The sequence below is a fragment of the Ranitomeya variabilis genome, chromosome 3 (genome assembly GCF_051348905.1).
Source record: "Ranitomeya variabilis isolate aRanVar5 chromosome 3, aRanVar5.hap1, whole genome shotgun sequence".
NCBI classification, from domain to species: domain Eukaryota; kingdom Metazoa; phylum Chordata; class Amphibia; order Anura; family Dendrobatidae; genus Ranitomeya; species Ranitomeya variabilis.
Genome location: NC_135234.1, coordinates 480,053,156 through 480,071,915, shown reverse-complemented (window position 1 = coordinate 480,071,915; position 18,760 = coordinate 480,053,156). Strand labels below are relative to the sequence as shown.

Here is an 18,760-nt window from a genome sequence, read left to right as displayed (position 1 = left end):
CATATACTGCTATGCTCACTAACAAATGATCCTTAGAGCATACTTTTCTACATTTCTAGAGATGAGCAGGTCTGACATAATTCGAATACATCATCTCAGGCAGATTTTATGCCGAAATTTGATTAGCAGCGAAGTTATTCTCTGCTAATGCGAATGTTCCCTATTTAAGTCTTGAATGTTAGGAGTCGAGTTCCCGCCGCTGCACAGGGGGAATCTCGAATCATGTCTGCTGCGGTCTCCCATTCTTCTCCAGCCGCAGTGGAGTCTGCTCAGCGGAGACGTCGGTCCCAGCGTCTTGCTCAGTCTCACTCTGTGCATAGGGTTACTGCTGCTTTTCCAGCTTCTGCCATTGAAGCCAGTGCTGGGCAGCGGCGAGCAGATGCTTTTGGGACTAAGTCCTGCTTTTCCCCTTCTGAGCATGCCCAGGGCAAGATCTCCCGTTGGAGATCGAGGGTCACATGCTCAGATACTGCAGCAGATCCCATTGGTCCTCCAGGAAGGTCCTGAAGGTGCTCAACTTCTGTGGCAGCCTCTCATTGGTCCTTCTGGGAAGGTCCTGTACATGCTGCAGCTATAAAAGGTTCGCATGACCGCACGGCCATGCGCTAGTGTAAACTTGTAAACGTGTGTGTGTTGATGAGTGAAAGTCGTTCATTAATTATCCCCTCCCTTGTGTATGACTGCTCACGTAAGGTGGATGATTGCTATCTAGCGCCCGACTTAGCCATCAACATGTAACACACAAAACAGCGTCTAATTGCTGTGACCGCCAGTGCGGCGCCGTGCGCTTTCACTGCGCTTTCCTGACCCAAGACTGGGTGGTTAGTGGCGTCCACCAGTGCGGCACCGCACGCACTCTCGTGCATCTTTATTATTATTTCTTTCACTCTGACACCCCAGTTGCGGTGTCGAGCGCAAGAGGTCTATATGAACTCAAATCCTGTGTCTTGGGATTGAGTTCTGAGACTCCTTGCTTGCGCTCTTGGTGCGGTACCGCGGCCCTGTGACGCAACAGGGTTCGCTTCCTTCACACAGGGTGAAGTTAACCCGTGTGTGTATCCACATTGTACCGCCATATAGTCCGTCATTACTTGGCAGCAGGTTCCTTCTCTGCACGGTGGACCCTGGGTTGCGAACGCACCTTACTCTATCTTTCTTATTATTTGGTGTGTTCCGCTAGCCCTAACATTGGGTCTCTCCAGACTCCAAAGTATTATAAATGTAACATGTAAAAAATAAAAGAGAACCCTAATTGTCACCACTCACCTCTCCTGGCACCTCCGCTACCTCCGGTGTCCTCTGCTCGCCGTATGACCTCAGGGCGTCTTCTATGTTTTCACTGTAGACCAGAACTTCTAGCCACAACCAAGCCTCAGAGGTCACGGTGCGTCATAACTAGACGATGGGCAGTGTGTCCCAAAGGCAGCAGGGTGCCAAGACAGATGAGCAGTAAGGTGAATATTAGTATTTTTTGCTCTTTAACGTTTTTATGGCCCTCTACAGTTCGGCAAAATAGCGGGAAGAACTGACTGCTATTCTGAATTATTCACTCGGAGCAAATTGCAAAAAAAATCTTGAGAATGTGGATTGTTGTAGAATTAATTTCCACTCAAATAATTTCACCCATCTTTATTAACCCCTTCCCGACATGTGACGGAATAGTACGTCACATGTCGGGACCCCCGCTTTGATGTGCGCTCCGGCGGTGAGCGCACATCAAAGTCGCGACATGTCAGCTGTTTTTTACAGCTGACATGTGCGCGCAATAGCGGCGGGTGAAATCGCGATCACCCGCTGCTATTAACTAGTTAAATGCTGCTGTCAAACGCAGACAGCGGCATTTAACTACCGCATCCGGCCGTGCGGCTGGATATGAGCGCATCGCCGACCCCCGTCACATGATCGGGGGTCGGCGATGCTCCTCCATTGTAACCATAGAGGTCCTTGAGACCTCTATGGTTACTGATTGCCGGTGGCTGTGAGCGCCCCCCTGTGGTGGGCGCTCACAGCACACCTGCAATTCTCCTACATAACAGCGATCTGATGATCGCTGTTATGTAGCAGAGCCGATCGGGCTGTGCCTGCTTCTAGCCTCCCATGGAGGCTATAGAAGCATGGCAAAAGTAAAAAAAAAAAGTTTTTAAAAATGTGAAAAAAATAAAAAAAATATAAAAGTTTAAATCACCCCCCTTTCGCCCCAATCAAAATAAATCAATAAAAAAAAACCCAACCTACACATATTTGGTATCGCCGCGTTCAGAATCGCCCGATCTATCAATAAAAAAAAAGCATTAACCTGATCGCTAAATGGTGTAATGAGAAAAAAATTTGAAACGCCAGATTTACGTTTTTTTGGTCGCCACGACATTGCATTAAACTGCAATAACGGGCGATCAAAAGAACGTATCTACACCAAAATGCTATCATTAAAAACGCCAGCTCAGCACGCAAAAAATAAGCCCTCACCTGACCCCAGATCACGAAAAATGGAGACGCTACGAGTATCGGAAAATGGCGCAATTTTGTTTTGTTTTGTTTTTTGCAAAGTTTGGAATTTTTTTTCACCACTTAGGTGAAAAATAACCTAGTCATGTTAGGTGTCTATGAACTCGTAGTGACCTGGAGAATCATAATGGCAGGTCAGTTTTAGCATTTAGTGAACCTAGCAAAATAGGCAAGCAAAAAACAAGTGTGGGATTGCACTTTTTTTGCAATTTCACTGCACTTGGAATTTTTTTCCCGTTTTCTAGTACACGACATGCTAAAACCAATGATGTCGTTCAAAAGTACAACTCGTCCCGCAAAAAATAAGCCCTCACATGGCCAAATTGACGGAAAAATAAAAAAGTTATTGCTCTGGGAAGGAGGGGAGCGAAAAACGAAAACGGAAAAACGGAAAAAGCTCCGGGGGTGAAGGGGTTAATCTTCTATCATCCTAATAAACTCTTTAGCATAATAAAAAATCCTCAGTATTGCAGAATTTCAGTCCGCTCTGACTATGGATGACTTTGCCCTACCTTCTTTTACCATATCTTTAAGGATAAAACACAACGTGAGTTCAGATACACAATAAATGCCTTTGCTGGGCAAATCATTCACGCTGTCCTATCTGTGCAGTTAGACCACCCACGTTTTTATTGTGTGGGGTCTTGTTAAGGTCTAAGTAAGGAAAAGTACATAGACAATATCTGCAGCCTAAATAATAAAGCTGTATAAATTAAAGGTTTGTGCAAAATGCAATTCAATCAAGTCAGATACTGTTCTCCTTATGTCTATGTTTAACTTTACTATAAATCATGTCCCGTTGAGGATGGTGACCCTTATGGCTCAAATAAACCGCTATTTTATGTGAAAAATAAAATAAAACTTTGGTAGTTGTTGTCATTATGGACTCCAGTAGGTGACACTAGAGAGAATGTTCTTCCTACAGCACTTTAATAAAATTTGCATGACTAATTATTGTGCATCATGCATGTGTGTGTAAAACGGTCTGCAGCTAGAGAGTCTCCTGTAAAGAAGACCTGTCACCAGGTGAAAAGTGGCCAGACTTTTATTTTATTCCCGCTTCTCCCCTGAGTATTGTATTGTGCACCAATACAGTATATCTCAACTACCCTAAAGGTATAGCACTTCCCCATGTGGCACAAGAATAATTAAATAACCACAGAAAAAAAAGATTGTGCTGGAGATGAAATATATCACAAGAATGATTTAAGAAGTTACATTTTATTGTATGGATTCATTAAGAATATGTATATGCAAAATAATTAAAGCAAACCCCAAAAGACAAACAGACACCTTAGGAAAACTATGTGATACATACATGTAACTATATGCGTGTATGTGGCAGGTGAGCTAATCATGGAAGATTCACAAGTACATGTGTACAAAGAAAGCAGAATTGCAGGTGATCAAAGAAGTATGATCCTATAGTATTAGGTAAGATAAGTGCCTGTGTGCATGTACATGAAACGTGTAATAGAGTTATTTAGCTGATAAAGTTAAATATATCATATGAATCTGAAGCCCCGCGTTCTCTGTGGGCAGGGCTTAAGGCTCCTCTGCTTTATTACTTTTTGAGCCACGCCTCTTAGTAATGCCCATCAAACTTTGCACTGAATATTAAAGCCCACATTTCTGGGACTGTATGGTGGATTTACAAAACAAAAAGTATGAAATATGCAGAGGAGCTTTGGGATCAAAAAAGCAAAACCTGGCCACTTGTGACATGGTGACCGGTCATCTTTAAACAGACCAGGTTCTTTAGAGTAAAGATGATATATTATTTAAATGGGTTTCTTTGTGGCAAGAAATGGTTATATTATTTTTTCTAGCAGGACACCTCAGCTGATGTGGCACAAGGGTCCTCTTCATTACTGTTCTTATATACTACTGAAAGAAGCCAAGCCGTGCACAACTTTAGAATGAACGGTTGTCCACTGAGTTGGATACCACTAGTTCTAGGGAGCATGTGTCTACTAGTGTAATTGCTGGGTATTTTAAAATGATTGGGGACTGCTATCTGTCTGAAAATGGCTTCGTAACAAACTGCTTTATTTTAATATAAACACAGTATCATATATGAATTTCAATAACCGTCTTATTTGTAGACATTGATTTTGCCTACTATAAATAGTTACAAATAATCTGAAATCCATAATAAATAATAATGCACATCGGACCTAAGACCTGCTTTTGATCTTGTGATGTCAGTGTCAGAGTATTCTACACACATGGCAGTGTTACAACATATCTGAAACGTGGATCCGGTTTTCATCTGTTTCCAACTGCCAAATGTGTCTACTAGAACTTAAAAGGAGTAAAACGGAGAGATATTATGTTTCCTTCCACAGTGTGATTGTTCCACAGATCAAAGGTGCACTACATAGGTTACCCCGCAATATCTTCCCAGGTTCCAGAGATAATTTAGAAAATAGGCTTATTAACTAAAGCTAATAATGGAAGACTAATGGAAGAATGGATAGTTCCATTGATTAGCAGTAAAATACATGGATAAAGGAGAAATTGACTATTTATACTAATTTGTTACTGTTTAAACAATGGAATACACAATATTTTAATTAATATTGACTAATAATTCCATAAATGCTATCTGATGGCATTATCTTGGTCCTGAAACCCCAGGATTCATCAAAATTACTGTAGAGGTTTCCACATGAAAATGAATAAATGTGGCTGAAGGTAGTCAATCCGCATAGTGAAAGGACATCACAGTTTAGCCATAGGGAAAGCCAAAAACAGTGAAACAGATTCCAACATAGACGGCAGGTGCTGACGCCGACTCTCAGCAGCATCGCCTGGTCTTGCTGGCCAGACTACAATGATGATTGCTGGATTCAGCACCCGGTGCCTGGGTACAGCGCTAATTGTACTGCTTTTCACCAGATGCTGGTGCGTGTCACGCTGATGACACATGAATGTGTTGACGTAAAAAAAAAAAAAAAAGGACATGACAGCGTGTTTTGCACACGGACACGAAGTCTATGGAAACATACTAATGTGTGCAGACCCATAGATTAGATAGACATAGGTACTGGCATGAGCAAGGCACGAGACAATGATATCTTGATGTGCCCTTGACATTACAGCTAGTTCTACAGCTAAAACGTTAGCTTCTGTAGCTTCAATCACTTTTTGTCAGGGATGATTCTGGTCCTTGCTGTCTAAGGGTTGCAATAGATATGAAAAAAACACCGTAAGGGTATGTGTCCACGTTCAGGATTGCATTAGGATTTGGTCAGGATTTTTCATCAGTATTTGTAAGCCAAAACCAGGAGTGGGTGATAAATGCAAGAGTGGTGCATATGTTTCTGTTATACTTTTCCTCTAATTGTTCCACTCCTGGTTTTGGCTTACAAACACTGATGAAAAATCCTGAACAAATCCTGATGCAATCCTGAACGTGGACACATACCCTAAGAGGAAAAAGCTCCACTATTCTAGACAAAAAAACACCAGTACACAGGCAGAGATGCTTACCTGTCCAGGGCCTCCAAACAATTGCACTAACCAAGGTGCAGCGGACCCAAATAAAGATGGCAAAGATGGACCCTTGACGTGGGTTGCCAGCTTAAGTATTGTGGCCATAATATCAACCAATACCTTGCATACATTGTTATGTTTTTGTGCACTTTATATTTTTTCATGGTGCAGCTGGGCCCTAGATAGCTCTGTATACTGTGGCCTCTGTTCACACAGGATGCATTACAGTCAGCAATGGTTAGCCCGCTATATGGCGTCATTAATAGGCTTTGAGCCATATGCTCTGCATTTCCGTGTGAATATGCCACATACAGATTATTTGTTTGCACAGGTGCACCAAGCGGCCAATTCCTGATTGTAGGGTGGCTGCCTTATCAGTATTATTGCACCTGTGTATTTGCCATCTTTATTTGGGTCCACTGCACCTTGGTTAGTGCAATTGTTTGAAGGCCCTGGATACGTAAGCATCTCTGCCTGTGTACTGGTGTTTTCTTGCAATAGATATGCTATGTCTTATGCACTCTGTATTCTTAAAGGCATTGTAGACTACTGGATGACCCCTATTCAATGCCTCCACAGTGCTCAATATAAAAGGAAAAGAACATACTTACCTTCCGTCATTTGTTCCACACCAAGTGCTTCGTCAGGTGAGCGCTGATGGATTATGAAGGATGCAGCCCATCAGTGTCCGCTTCAGTGCTCACATGACATAAACAATGTTATGAGATTGCAAGTGGACACAATGCTCAAATCAGAGGAGCATCAATGGTCCAGGAGGTAAGTATGCTTTTTCCTTATTTCATTTTCCACAAATAAAGTGGACAACCTCTAAGTATTTAGTAGGCATCTGCATAGATTATTATCTTGTAGATTCTTTATAAATAATTGAAGGTGACATTACTTGCAACATATAATTACATTTAAAGGGGTCATCCGAAAGCAAAGCATTTTTCTCATAACTCCCTATTTATTTAGTCCCTTAATTCTAAGCTATTTTCTAATATTCTTGCTTTAACAAAAATTCCACTATTCCCTAACTATGCTATCTAATAGCTTTTGTATTTTTTCTACTTCATATCTGATTGTTGATTCATTTGAGAATCACCAGTGCATGCTGGGATACGCAAATGAAGCATCATCATGGTTGGGAGAAGCTGCAGACAACAGACCAGATGCTGCGCTCCTATCACAGGGCATTGGGGGAGACTGCCTATGGGGAGACACTCAGGGACAGTGCTGTACACAAGGGAGGCACTCGGGAACACATCAGGGACAGCACCTCCCCTGAAACAAGCATCACTGATGACTCTTTGTTTCAGGGAGGGAGCAAGGGGCTATGACAGTGAGCACAGACTGTGCCCCCTGATGATGCGGTGTTTGAGTAAATACACAAATCCCAAGGCAAAGTGCACATAGATCAAAATGGATAGATAAATAGGAAAATCAACGATAAATACAAGACAATGCCAAAACGTGCGTCGGGGCAGGGCACATCCTGGGAACTCTGGATGTACAGGCATAAGGTAATAAACTGGATAGCTATTGAGCGTACTTATTCAGGTGTATTTCAGCTATGGATGTATACATATGCTTTGCGATTGTCGGCTCTATTATAGCCCCCTTATATGATTGATCCTGTGTATTTTATTTTAACTCTTTACATGCCTGTATACATTCTTCACATCTACTTCCCTTTTTGTGATTAGATCTTTATGTATTTTCAGTTTTGTGGCATAATGACTATTTGATTAATTTTTTTGATAATATAATTATGGTATAACATTTTGGCCACATTGTATTGAGTTACAATAATTATTGTCCCCTACGTTGCCCCCTCTTTCTCTGGTATTTTCCCACCCGTCCCTATGGTTTGTGTCACTGAATAAACATTATTCTTTATTTGAACATTGGACATTTATTTGGGTTCTTTTTTCGTTGCTAGATATTCGTTTGAGTAAAGCAGCATGCACTAGTGAGAATCAAAATCAGACAGGAAGTAGGGAAAACAATACAAAAGCAGTTAAGTTGTATAGTTGGGGAATAGTAAGACCTTTTTAAAGCTAAGTATATTAGAGAATAGCTTGGATTACAGGACTAAATAGATAGTGAGTTAGGAGAAAAATGCTTTTCCTTAGGACCCCTTGAGTACCAGATTACCAACATTTAAAGTTCCAGCAAGTAGACAGCACCTGCTATTCTTAGAAGAGGCAAATACGGTAGATAAAATTCATAAATCGCGCTGCCAATATTGGTAGATCTTTTCCTATCCTTTTTAATTATGAGACTCCAAATTTGGCTTCTGAGATATATCTCATTGAATATGTACAGTATCTACTGGTCCATACTTATTATTAATAGAGTATTGTTGCGCTGCTTAACAAACACCTTATTATATAAATTATATGCTAGAACATTGGTATATTCTCGCATCTGGACCATTAGTCTGACAAAATATTGCTAATCAGGAGTTATATACAAAGAGAAATATGCAGTCTTTGTTTAGCTTTAATCATTTGCTCTACTTTTAGCTTTAGGCTGTGGCTGTTAATATTGTTTTAATTATTGATGTTTCATTAGCTTCATGTATGACCTAAATTTCATGTTGTCATGGAGAAGGTTCACAGCTCTTTCAAGTTCATTTTTTTTCTGAAGGAAAAAAATGTTTTCCAATTGCTGTTTGCTTACAGTTTCACAAGCATCACGAACATCCCTCCTAATGAAACAGAGTAAGAAAACCTACATGGAATATAGTACAGTACGGGGGCTCAGTGGTTAGCACTGTAGGCTCAAGTCCCACCAAGGACAACATCCACCAGGAGTTTGTATGTTCTTCCTGTGTTTGCGTGGGTTTCCTCCGGATTCTCCAGTTTCCTCCCACACTCCAAAGACATACTGATAGGGAATCTAGATTGTGAGCCCCAATGCGAATGGTGATGATAATGTATGTAAACCGCTATGTAATATAATGGCGATCAATAAGTAATGCATAATAAAGTGTACATTTTACAATTCAACATTTTTCTTCAATTTAATATATTTTATCTTTGTGTAACTTGTGAGTTTATATACAGATGAACAAATGCTTTAAGAACATGCAAGGGGTGTCCACAAACCGGTACTAGTCTTCAATGGTTTTCCATCATTTCAGGAAAATAATTGCTTTTGCTGTCATATTTTGCCTGACAAATTAAACAAATAAATGTTTTATTGAACTTGTTATATTCATCTTAGCAATATCGATATGTAGACTGAATTATTATTTTTTTTTTAGGACTTGGTTCACATCTGTGTTGGATGCTCCGTTAGAAAAGTTCATCATCACCAATTCATTCTAATAGGTCCTTTGGATTGTTCCTTATGTGATGAAACCAGTACATGAGTATGAGTTCCATTTTTCTGTTCCTTTAGGACTCCTAGCACAGATGTGAACAAAGACTTAAATCAATGGTCCTATAAAATTTTGAATTATTGGAATATTAGAGGGCATGAAATAGGTTCTGGAATATTGTCTAGCAAATAGTCTTCTGTACATGCGAACAGTTTTTGGCTCATATTGCTAGATAAATAATGTGTAGTGTTTTCCATGACACACCAATTTTGGAATATTTTCATATTCATTAGGACATTTGTTTATTTATAAAGTGAGTCTTATGTTTGACCATGTGTGTAGTTTTAGCTGCTTCAATATACATTTTTGTAAGCAATATACAGAAATCAGCAGTGTTAGGGATATTGAGGTGGCATGCGTAATCCAACTGTAGGCGTTTCATCACTAGAGATAATCGAATCTGCATGGATTCAAATCAAGGAAATCATCCGAATTTTAAAAAGGAAATTTGATTAGCAGTAAGGATGAACGGACCCGTTGAAGTAGTCCAAATTTCAGTTTGGGTACCAGAACTTTACCCCAACTTGAACCAGAACCCAAATTCCATTAAAATGTATGTGGACTCAAACTTTGCAGCTGGAAAAAAATCCTCGCTATCCAAATTCAGTGTTCCAGACTTGAGTGTAAGTGGAAAAAAAAATCAATTACCCCACTGCTCACTTGGCCTGCAAGCAGCCTCCTAGCCAGTCTTCCACACCTCTTCTTTTCGCCTTCCTCCATAATCTTTGGCCCCTTCAATTAATGTATTGGATTCAATCTCTGAATAGGCCTATGACATTAATACTATGATTGGTCCATGACGGCACAGACTGGTGAGTGGTGAGGTATCAATTTTTTTTAAACTGTTTACTTAGAGCTTTATGGTTCTGAAAATGGTGGCCGAGGCTAGACACACTTTGCTGAATTTTTGCTGAGTAAACTGCAAAAATAATTATATTCTTGAGAATACAAATTTTGGTAAAATTCTAAGAAAATACAATTCCACTCCAAAAAATTCATCAACTCTAGTCATTACACAGTAATATGTCTGCATGTTTCTGCCTCTTTCCCCAAACATATAAGCGATGACTGTTTATTTGTTTGATTTCTGGTTGACATTGTCCAAGTATAGTCCACATTTTGCTATAGGCTTATTGATTCCCCTGAACTCAATATCTGATACACGGTAAGTGAATCTATTCCTAAATTTGTCAGGACAACATAATTCATGAAAGATTTTGTGCTCCCATTTTTCCTACTGCATTGCTTGTACTTTGAGGTTTAAGCTATGTTTTCATGTTAAGATTACTTCTAGTAGGTGTGAATTTTGTAGGTTGCAGTACATTCTGAAGACTTGGATAAACAGTCTGACTTTTTACCATGCAGAATACGCTTCTCACAGATTTCTAAAATGTCCAATAATATGAAAACATGGGCATAGTTCAAGAATGTTATTCTTCCATTAACCACAGGAAATGTATTCCTTTCTGTAGACACATTATATATGTTCATAGAAGCCTCTGGCTTCTAACATCTCTTGTGCCGGACCATAATAATTTTCATGTATTGTGGGTCTCATCTCAATCCCAATTCTGGCAAGTCATCATACTTTATCTAAACACTTAAACAAAATGGTCTGTTTCACTGCTTACACTAAGGTTTTGAGTTTATTTTTAAAGAAAATTTTGCCTGTATGTAAGATGTTAAGAAAAATAAATTCTAGCATGCATTACACAGAATATTTAAATAATGTACATTACATTCTTTTTTAACATAGTAGCCAACTCTTATGTTCAAGAATTACTTCCAGTGAGGATGTTTTAGGGAACAAAACTGCACTGAAGCCTTCCTTAATTTTTCCCCAAAATATTTAAAGTCTCTAGACAAATGCACTAGGTTCTGGTGCTACAGAATGAAGCCGTATTAACGCCTTTGTGACTTTTGACATTCAAGTAAAGCCCACCTCTTTCCCCGCACATGATGGCTAATTTAATAAGCCATCATGTGTCTTTAACAGTCACAGATAGAGCTGAGCATTGAACAAGCGCCGGCAGGGGGGCACTGTCGTTCCACACTAACGTTGGCACGCCTGTGATGTGATCGCCGGGCACCGATGGGTTGTCATAAGTCGGGGGTCTGTTGATGACCCCCGTGCCTGTCATTGTGATCCTCCTTTGAAATCCAGCACTGGCTGGCTTTCATAAGGCCGGGATCACACATGCAAGAAATACGGCCGAGTCTCGCATGTTAATACCCGGCATTGCCGCCGTCACTCAGGAGCGGAGCGTGCGGCTGCATTTATTTCTTACAAACCATTTGTAACACTATTATTTGTTGTTAAATGTATCTTATATATTTTACAAATTAAAACTAGATATTGATATATATTTATTTTCTGCTAATCTGATTTTCATTCATCATGTTATAATTTTTATTTTTCTGAGCTCACTCATGTGAGCTGCCAATAACAGGATTCAGATATGCTGTATCCATTACAGTATCCGCGTGTGCCATAGGAATAGGAATGTTCACTAACTATTATGAGAGGTTGCTCTAGGTATGACCTGTGACCGGTGCTGGGGTCATTGCACAGGAGATGAGCACCATACCTGTGACCTCTAACCCAGCCATCTTGCATTCCCACCACTAAATCCATTACAGACCATGCAACATGACATCAAAACAGGAGTCTGGTAGCGCAAGATGACTGGTCAAACTTAGTACAGGCATTTGCTGCACCATGAACTGCTGATTTTAGGTTGTACACAATATTGTCAATTTTGGACTTAGACTAGGCTAATCCAAAGGATGCAAACTTGGAGATAAAGTGGATGTAAATCCGCACTGCCAGAAATCCAATATACGATAAGAGACCAAAAAAGTATGTATGCAGTTTTTATTTGTCAACGCATTTTGAGTATTAATACCTCTTCAACAGGACACACCACAATGAATCCATCATTGTGATTTGTCCTGATGAAGAGCTAATGAATAACGCAAGCAAACAAGAGGACATCATCATATGAAGATGGGAGGCGCCGGACCCGGACCGCGACACCCATTGAACCGGACCGCATTGGTACCGCCCCTGGGTGAGTATACTATCTTTTTTTCTTCTCTTTCAGGTTTCATCTGGGGCTTATCTACAGCATTATAAAATGCTGCAGATAAGCCCCTGATGGCGGTGGCCTTAGCTTACAGGCCTAAAATGGGGTGACAGATTCCCTTTAAGAGGATAAAAATTTTGATGGGAGGAGTGCTTCTTTAAGAAATTCTGCATAACGTGATTACTCAAATTCATAAACATTTTGTTTTACAAGTATCAAACTCTGAATGTATTGCAAACTTCTACTGTTGAAATATTTTTAATTTTGTTTATATTAGCAATTCCTTCAACTTATACAAGGAGACATTTTTGGCCTGTGAAGATGCATAGGGGCAACGATTCTTATTCATGTAAAAAAAAAGTGCTGAACGTTTCAAATATGCATGAATAAAAAATAAAAAAATGTCCGTGATGTGAGCATTAGCTATAATGACATGCTATGTTTACACATACACATTTCGGCTCAGTCACACATCTGGCGTTTGCCTTCCATGAAGAGTATAACCCCCGAGTATTTGTGGTTGTATACCGTGAAAAGGAAGCCGCAACTTATACTACTGTCTTTTGCAGAGTCCAGCTGTAAAAACTGTCTCAGTATATGTTTAAGGGACACTTTATTTTTTAATCTGGGCTCCTATGCAGACGGTAGGCATAAATGATATGCAAGTGGGATCCTTTTACATTGATTATTGATCATACATAAGGTTCAGATGGTCATATGCAGTGTAAATAAATATTCATGTTTTTAATATATGTTGCTCTCCTTTAGCAATAGTTACAAACACTTTTAAATCGTGCTGGTGTTTAATAAGATACTAAACAATATATATCTGCTTTATTTGCCAATAGGGTGATTTTACATGGAACAGTATGTCTGGCCGAACTGTCCGTCTGAAATCGGTTCCCATACAAAGTCTTTCTGAACTGGAGCGTGCCCGTCTGCAGGAAGTTGCCTTTTATCGTCTGCAGCAAGATTTTGATTTGGGTTGTCAGATCACCATTCCCAAAGGTAAATGTTGGGATTGCTCCTGTTTTTGGTGCTTAATGATGTTTCTAACAAACCATTTGTAACACTAATTATTATTTGTTGTTAAATGTACCGTATCTTATATATATTTTACAAATTAAAACTAGATATTGATATACATTTATATTCTGCTAATCTGATTTTCATTCATCATGTTACAATTTTTGTTTTTCTGTACTTGCTCATGGGAGCTGCTGATAACAGCATTCAGGTATACTACATATATTACAGTATCCGCGTGTGCCATAGGAATAGGAATGTTCACTAACTATTATGAGAGGTTGCTCTAGGTATGACCTGTGACCAGTGCTGGGGTCATTGCACGGGAGATTAGCACCATACCTGTGACCTCTAACCCAGCCATCTTGCATCCCCACCACTAAATCCATTACAGACCATGCTACATGACCTCAAATCAGGAGTCTGGCAGCACTAAAAGACTGGTCAAACTTAGTACAGGCATTTACTGCACCCATGAACTGCTGATTTTAGGTTGTACCACAGTATTGTCAAGTTTGGACTTAGACTAGGCTAATCCAAAGGATGCAAACTTGGAGATAAAGTGGATGTAAATCCGCACTGCCAGTGATCCAATATACGATAAGAGACCAAAAACGTATTGATGTGGTTTTTATTTCTCAACGCATTTCGAGTATTCATACCTCTTCAGCAGGACACACCACAATGAATCCATCATTGTGATTTGTCCTGATGAAGAGCTAATGAATAACGCATCCATGCTTTTTTTTTGGCCTCTCATCGTATATTGGATCTCGGGCAGTGCGTGTTTACATCCACTTGGAGATAAAGTTTGCATCCTAACATTTTTGGTGGATCTGCAGCAGCCTATTCAAACACACTAACAAAGGGGTTGTGAATCTACGTTACATTTTCCTTATAAACCGGAAAGGCATTATTGCGCTGATTGTCATTCCAGCTTTTATTTTATTTTGGCTAATCCAAAAGCATAGGTATTCTACTGTTCTAGTTTTGCATCTATCTTCACCCTCCTCTTCTTTGATTAACAGCTTTGGCTTTACAGTAAGAAAAGGGCGCAGAGATAGATCAAAGGCAAGTAGGTGGGAATGTGCAGTGCACTGTTGCTGTTTAGCCTCTCCAAAGGAGCATCAAGCTGATGTGGGGTGGACAAAACAGTTAATTTGTGCCTACCGACTCCCTTTAAAAAGCATCGGAAGAAAATGTTCAAATATTTCTTGAAAACTCGATTTGCAGCAAGACAATAATCCTAAGCAGAAGAAATTCTATCCTTTTGGATTAGCCGATTCAAAGTCCAAACTTGAAAATACAGATGATGTGCCACAACCTAAAATCAACAGTTCTTGTACAGACACAATTCTGTGTAGTGGAATGAGATGAACTTCTCAAATAAGAAGACAAGTACGGTATTTAGTTGCAATTATTTGTATGTGTAGGCTTTGGGTTATTTACCTGTTACATAAAATATTAACCTGCAGATGTATGGTTAATCTGAAGGTTAATAGCGTTCCAATGTTGTCCTGCTGCCTTACTGAAAGCCCGTCTACCGAGAGAAACTTTACTTTATTCCTCTGTACTTCTGCAGACTCCATGACTGAAAACCGGCTGCTACCGGGAAGAGTGCAGTTCATCTTCTCCCATGTAGCTGTGCTTTCCGTAAGGTGGCAAGACAACATTGGTGCTCTATTAACCTGTAGATTAATCCTATAAAAAAGAACAATTTCTTACTTTGAAATCTTTCTCTTGCTGAAAAGGGAAATGTTGGTTTTGTGCAGCCAATTCAAGCCCTTCTACATACTAATGAGACAAATGTCAGTGTGAGAGATTTCAGGATAAATATTTGATATACCTTTTTTTACTTTAATCCCTTCATGATCGATAATGCGTATTAAAACAGCGATTGTTAAAGTTCCTTATTCCAGATCATCGTTTTAAAATGGCTGTCGGAATAAGTGAATAGTGCCCTCCTCGTGAGTGCAATTTCTGCGAATGGCAGCTGTACATGACAGCTGACACCCTACAGAATTGACCCCGACCGGTTTTGGAGCCTATCAGAGCCAATTAACCCCTTAAATACTGTTGTCAATCACGACTGCAGCATCTAAGTGGTTAAAAGGTTAAAAGACCCCTATGGCAGGATCATCATCATCGCAGAGTTGATCATTGCGATGATACCCTGAGGTCGTCTGATGACCCCAGGGTACGGTGGCCTGTAAGATCCTGCTATAAGCTGGGTCTCAAATGCACTGACAGTTCAGGAAATTCAGGAAACGGTGATGAAAAAGCCATATGTGTGAAAAAAAACAATTACAGAAATAAAAGTGCCAAACTGTTCTGCAAAAAAACAAGCCCTAATATGGCTCATTAAGTACAAAAATAAAAAAGTTCCAGCTTTCAGAATATGACAAAGCTAAAGTAAATTCAATTTTGGAAAATATTGTTGTAGTGTGTAAAAGCAGCAAAGAATAAAAAAACTATAGAAATCTGGTATCGCTGTGATTGCACTGGCCCTAAGAACAAATTGGTCTGATCACTTTTACCGCACAGTGAACAGCACAAAAAAATTATAAAAACAATAACTGAGTTACTGTTTTTTGTTCATTCTGTGTCTGAAAAAATCTTAATAACAAGTGATCAAAAAACGTTATGTGCCCCAGGTTGGTACCAAACAAATCTGCTATTCGTCGCACAAAAAATAAGCCATCACAAAGCTCTGTTTGCCATAAAATAAAGTACAGTTCTCACAATATGGGGACCAAACAACTACCGGTATTTATTTAAAAAAAAAAAAGCATTTTTGTGTGTGGTAGCAGCAAAACCTAAAATAAAACTATATAAACCTGGTATCTCTGTAATCACACCAACCCAAGGAATAAATCCATGTTATCACTTATACTGCACAGTGAACTGTGCAAGAATAAAAATAAGAACTGTGCTTGTGCTTCTGTCTATTTGTTCATTTTGCCTCCAGAAAATCGGAATAAGGCTCATTTCACATTTATCCTGCGCTCTCCGCTGAGCACTTACATCAGGGTTTCTGTATAAATCCCCAAAACCGTAATTCGGACAAAATTCATGACAGAACCACTCACTTATGAAGTACATGGAGTCCTTTGGACTCTGGTCTCTTTTCCGGTGGTATCCCATCATTTTAGGAGTCTTTTAATGCACAAGTGTGGTTGATCACAGATCTGTACATGCCTAAAAAAGGTGATACCACAGAAGACGCCAAACAGACTCCAAAGTGACATTCATCCTCACCATAGTGTGTCGTTCCGTCTGGAGTTTCGACCGAAACACATTTTTGTCTGATTCACATAGAAACCCTGACATAAGCGCTCAGTGTAGAATGTGATCCCAGCCTTTTACTGAAAGACATAAAAAAAGTTGTATATCGTAAAAAGTTAAGAATAAAACTCCTAATTTATCCTGCACAAAACCGCACCCACTCGGGTCCATCATCTGTCACTGGAACAATAGGGGGTTCTCATGTTACTGGTAGAACAAAGTCTCTTGAAAAGCAACATGGCTCCCACCCGCTCAAATAAAATCCAGTTAGTTCTGTTCTACCAATTCTAAAGCCCCCTGCTAAACCCCACTGTGCCTAAACTGCAGTAAGCTGTCATATGCTAGGCATTATTGTAGTGGATAGTGTGTACTTGGCAATTTACAAGGTGCGTGTTGTCAAATGCACAAGCTGTGCACCATGTATGGGGGCGCTACAATATATGGTGGCTTTATACTGTATGGGGGCACAATAGATGAGCACTAAACTGGCATATTTGCAATTCTCCAGAATAGACCAAGGTGTGCATGTTACAAAATAGTGACTGCAGCCATAGATTAATTAATTGAGGAGTGCAATTTCACAATGGGATCACTTTGGGGGTTATTCTGCTGTTCTGCCACCTTAAAAGCTCCTAAAATGTCTCCCGCAAACTATTCTAGCAAAATCTGTGCTTAAAAAGTCAATAGCGCTTCTATCTTCTCAGCCCTGACTTGTGGTCCAACAGTAGTTTCTAATGACATATGGGGCATCATCGTGTTTGGGAGAAATTGCGCAATAAATTGTGGGGTCCAGTTTCACATATTAACCCTTGTGTAACTGACAAATTTGCAGCAAATACAAAAATGACCTTTTTACCACTAAAATGTTATATTTCCACATCCCAATGTTAGGAAATTGTGTGATGCACATCTGGCTTCAAAATACTCAATACACACCCAGATGAAATCCATAAGCAGTGAAGATACGTATATGGGGTCACCTGGAGGGGTTTCTGCTGATGTCGTGACCTCAGGGGCTCAGCTAATGGAGCCCACAATCTATTTAAAATAATCTGCGTTCTAAAAGCCAAGTAGAGCTCGTTCCCATCTGATCCCTGCCGTGAGCTCAAACTGTAGTATACAATCACATATGGGGTACTGCCACGTTTTTTTAAAATTGCATAACAAAGTATTAACCCTGGTGGAAATTATAAAGTTGGTGCTAAAACAGTATTTTAGTGGAAAAAAAGTTATTCAGTTTTGTGAAACATCTGTAGGCTAACAATTCTCACTACAGTCCTAGATTAATTCCTTGAAGGGTGTAGTTTAAAAATAAGGGTCACTTGTGGGGTGCTTCTGCTGTATTGGCACCTCAGGGGCTGGGCTAATATAGCCCACAATCTGTTCATATAGAATCTACGTTCTAAAAACCAAGTAGCACTCCTTCCCATCCGTTCAGTTTCCTCAGACTGTAGTGTACAACCACATATCGGGTGCTGCCATGTTCAGTAAAAATTGTATAATGTGGGGTCCATTTTCTCTTACCCCTCATGGAAATTATAAATTTGTTGCTAAATTTTGGAGGAAAAAAATATTTTTTATTTTCACATTTAAATGTTATTAAGTTTCCAAAATGGGGTCACACATAGGGGGGAGTTTTGCTGTTTTGGCATGTCAGGCGCTTTGCAAATTGCAGCATGGCATTCATAATCTATCTGACAAATTTAAGCTAAAAAATGGCACTCATTCCTTTCCAAGCGCTGCCACGTGCCCAAACAGGTAAGAAATTGTGTGACAAATTATGGGGTCTGTTTTTTTTCCTATTATCTATTATGAAAATTACAAATTTGGCGCTAAAACAACATTTTAGCGGAAAAAAAAATTGTTTTCACATCCACATTTTAAAAAGTTCTATGAATCACTTCTGAGTTCAACAAGCTAAAATGGGGTCATTTGTGGGGGTTCCTGCTGTTTTGGTACCTCAGGGGCTCTG

The 18,760-nt window shown here is 39.7% G+C and overlaps 1 protein-coding gene across 4 annotated transcripts in view; it reads left to right on the top strand.

Annotated features, from left to right (window-relative positions):
* Nucleotides 1-18,760, top strand: part of ARHGAP6 (Rho GTPase activating protein 6) — a 402,522-nt gene that overhangs the window by 272,814 nt on the left and 110,948 nt on the right. For 3 of the 4 annotated variants that reach the window (XM_077296704.1, XM_077296707.1, XM_077296706.1), the window contains exon 2: nt 13,326-13,485. In XM_077296704.1, coding sequence (XP_077152819.1) covers nt 13,326-13,485 — 160 coding nt within the window. Of the gene's footprint in view, nt 1-6,742; nt 6,781-13,325; nt 13,486-18,760 lie in introns of those variants that run through there. The other variant, XM_077296705.1, reaches the window with a different exon arrangement.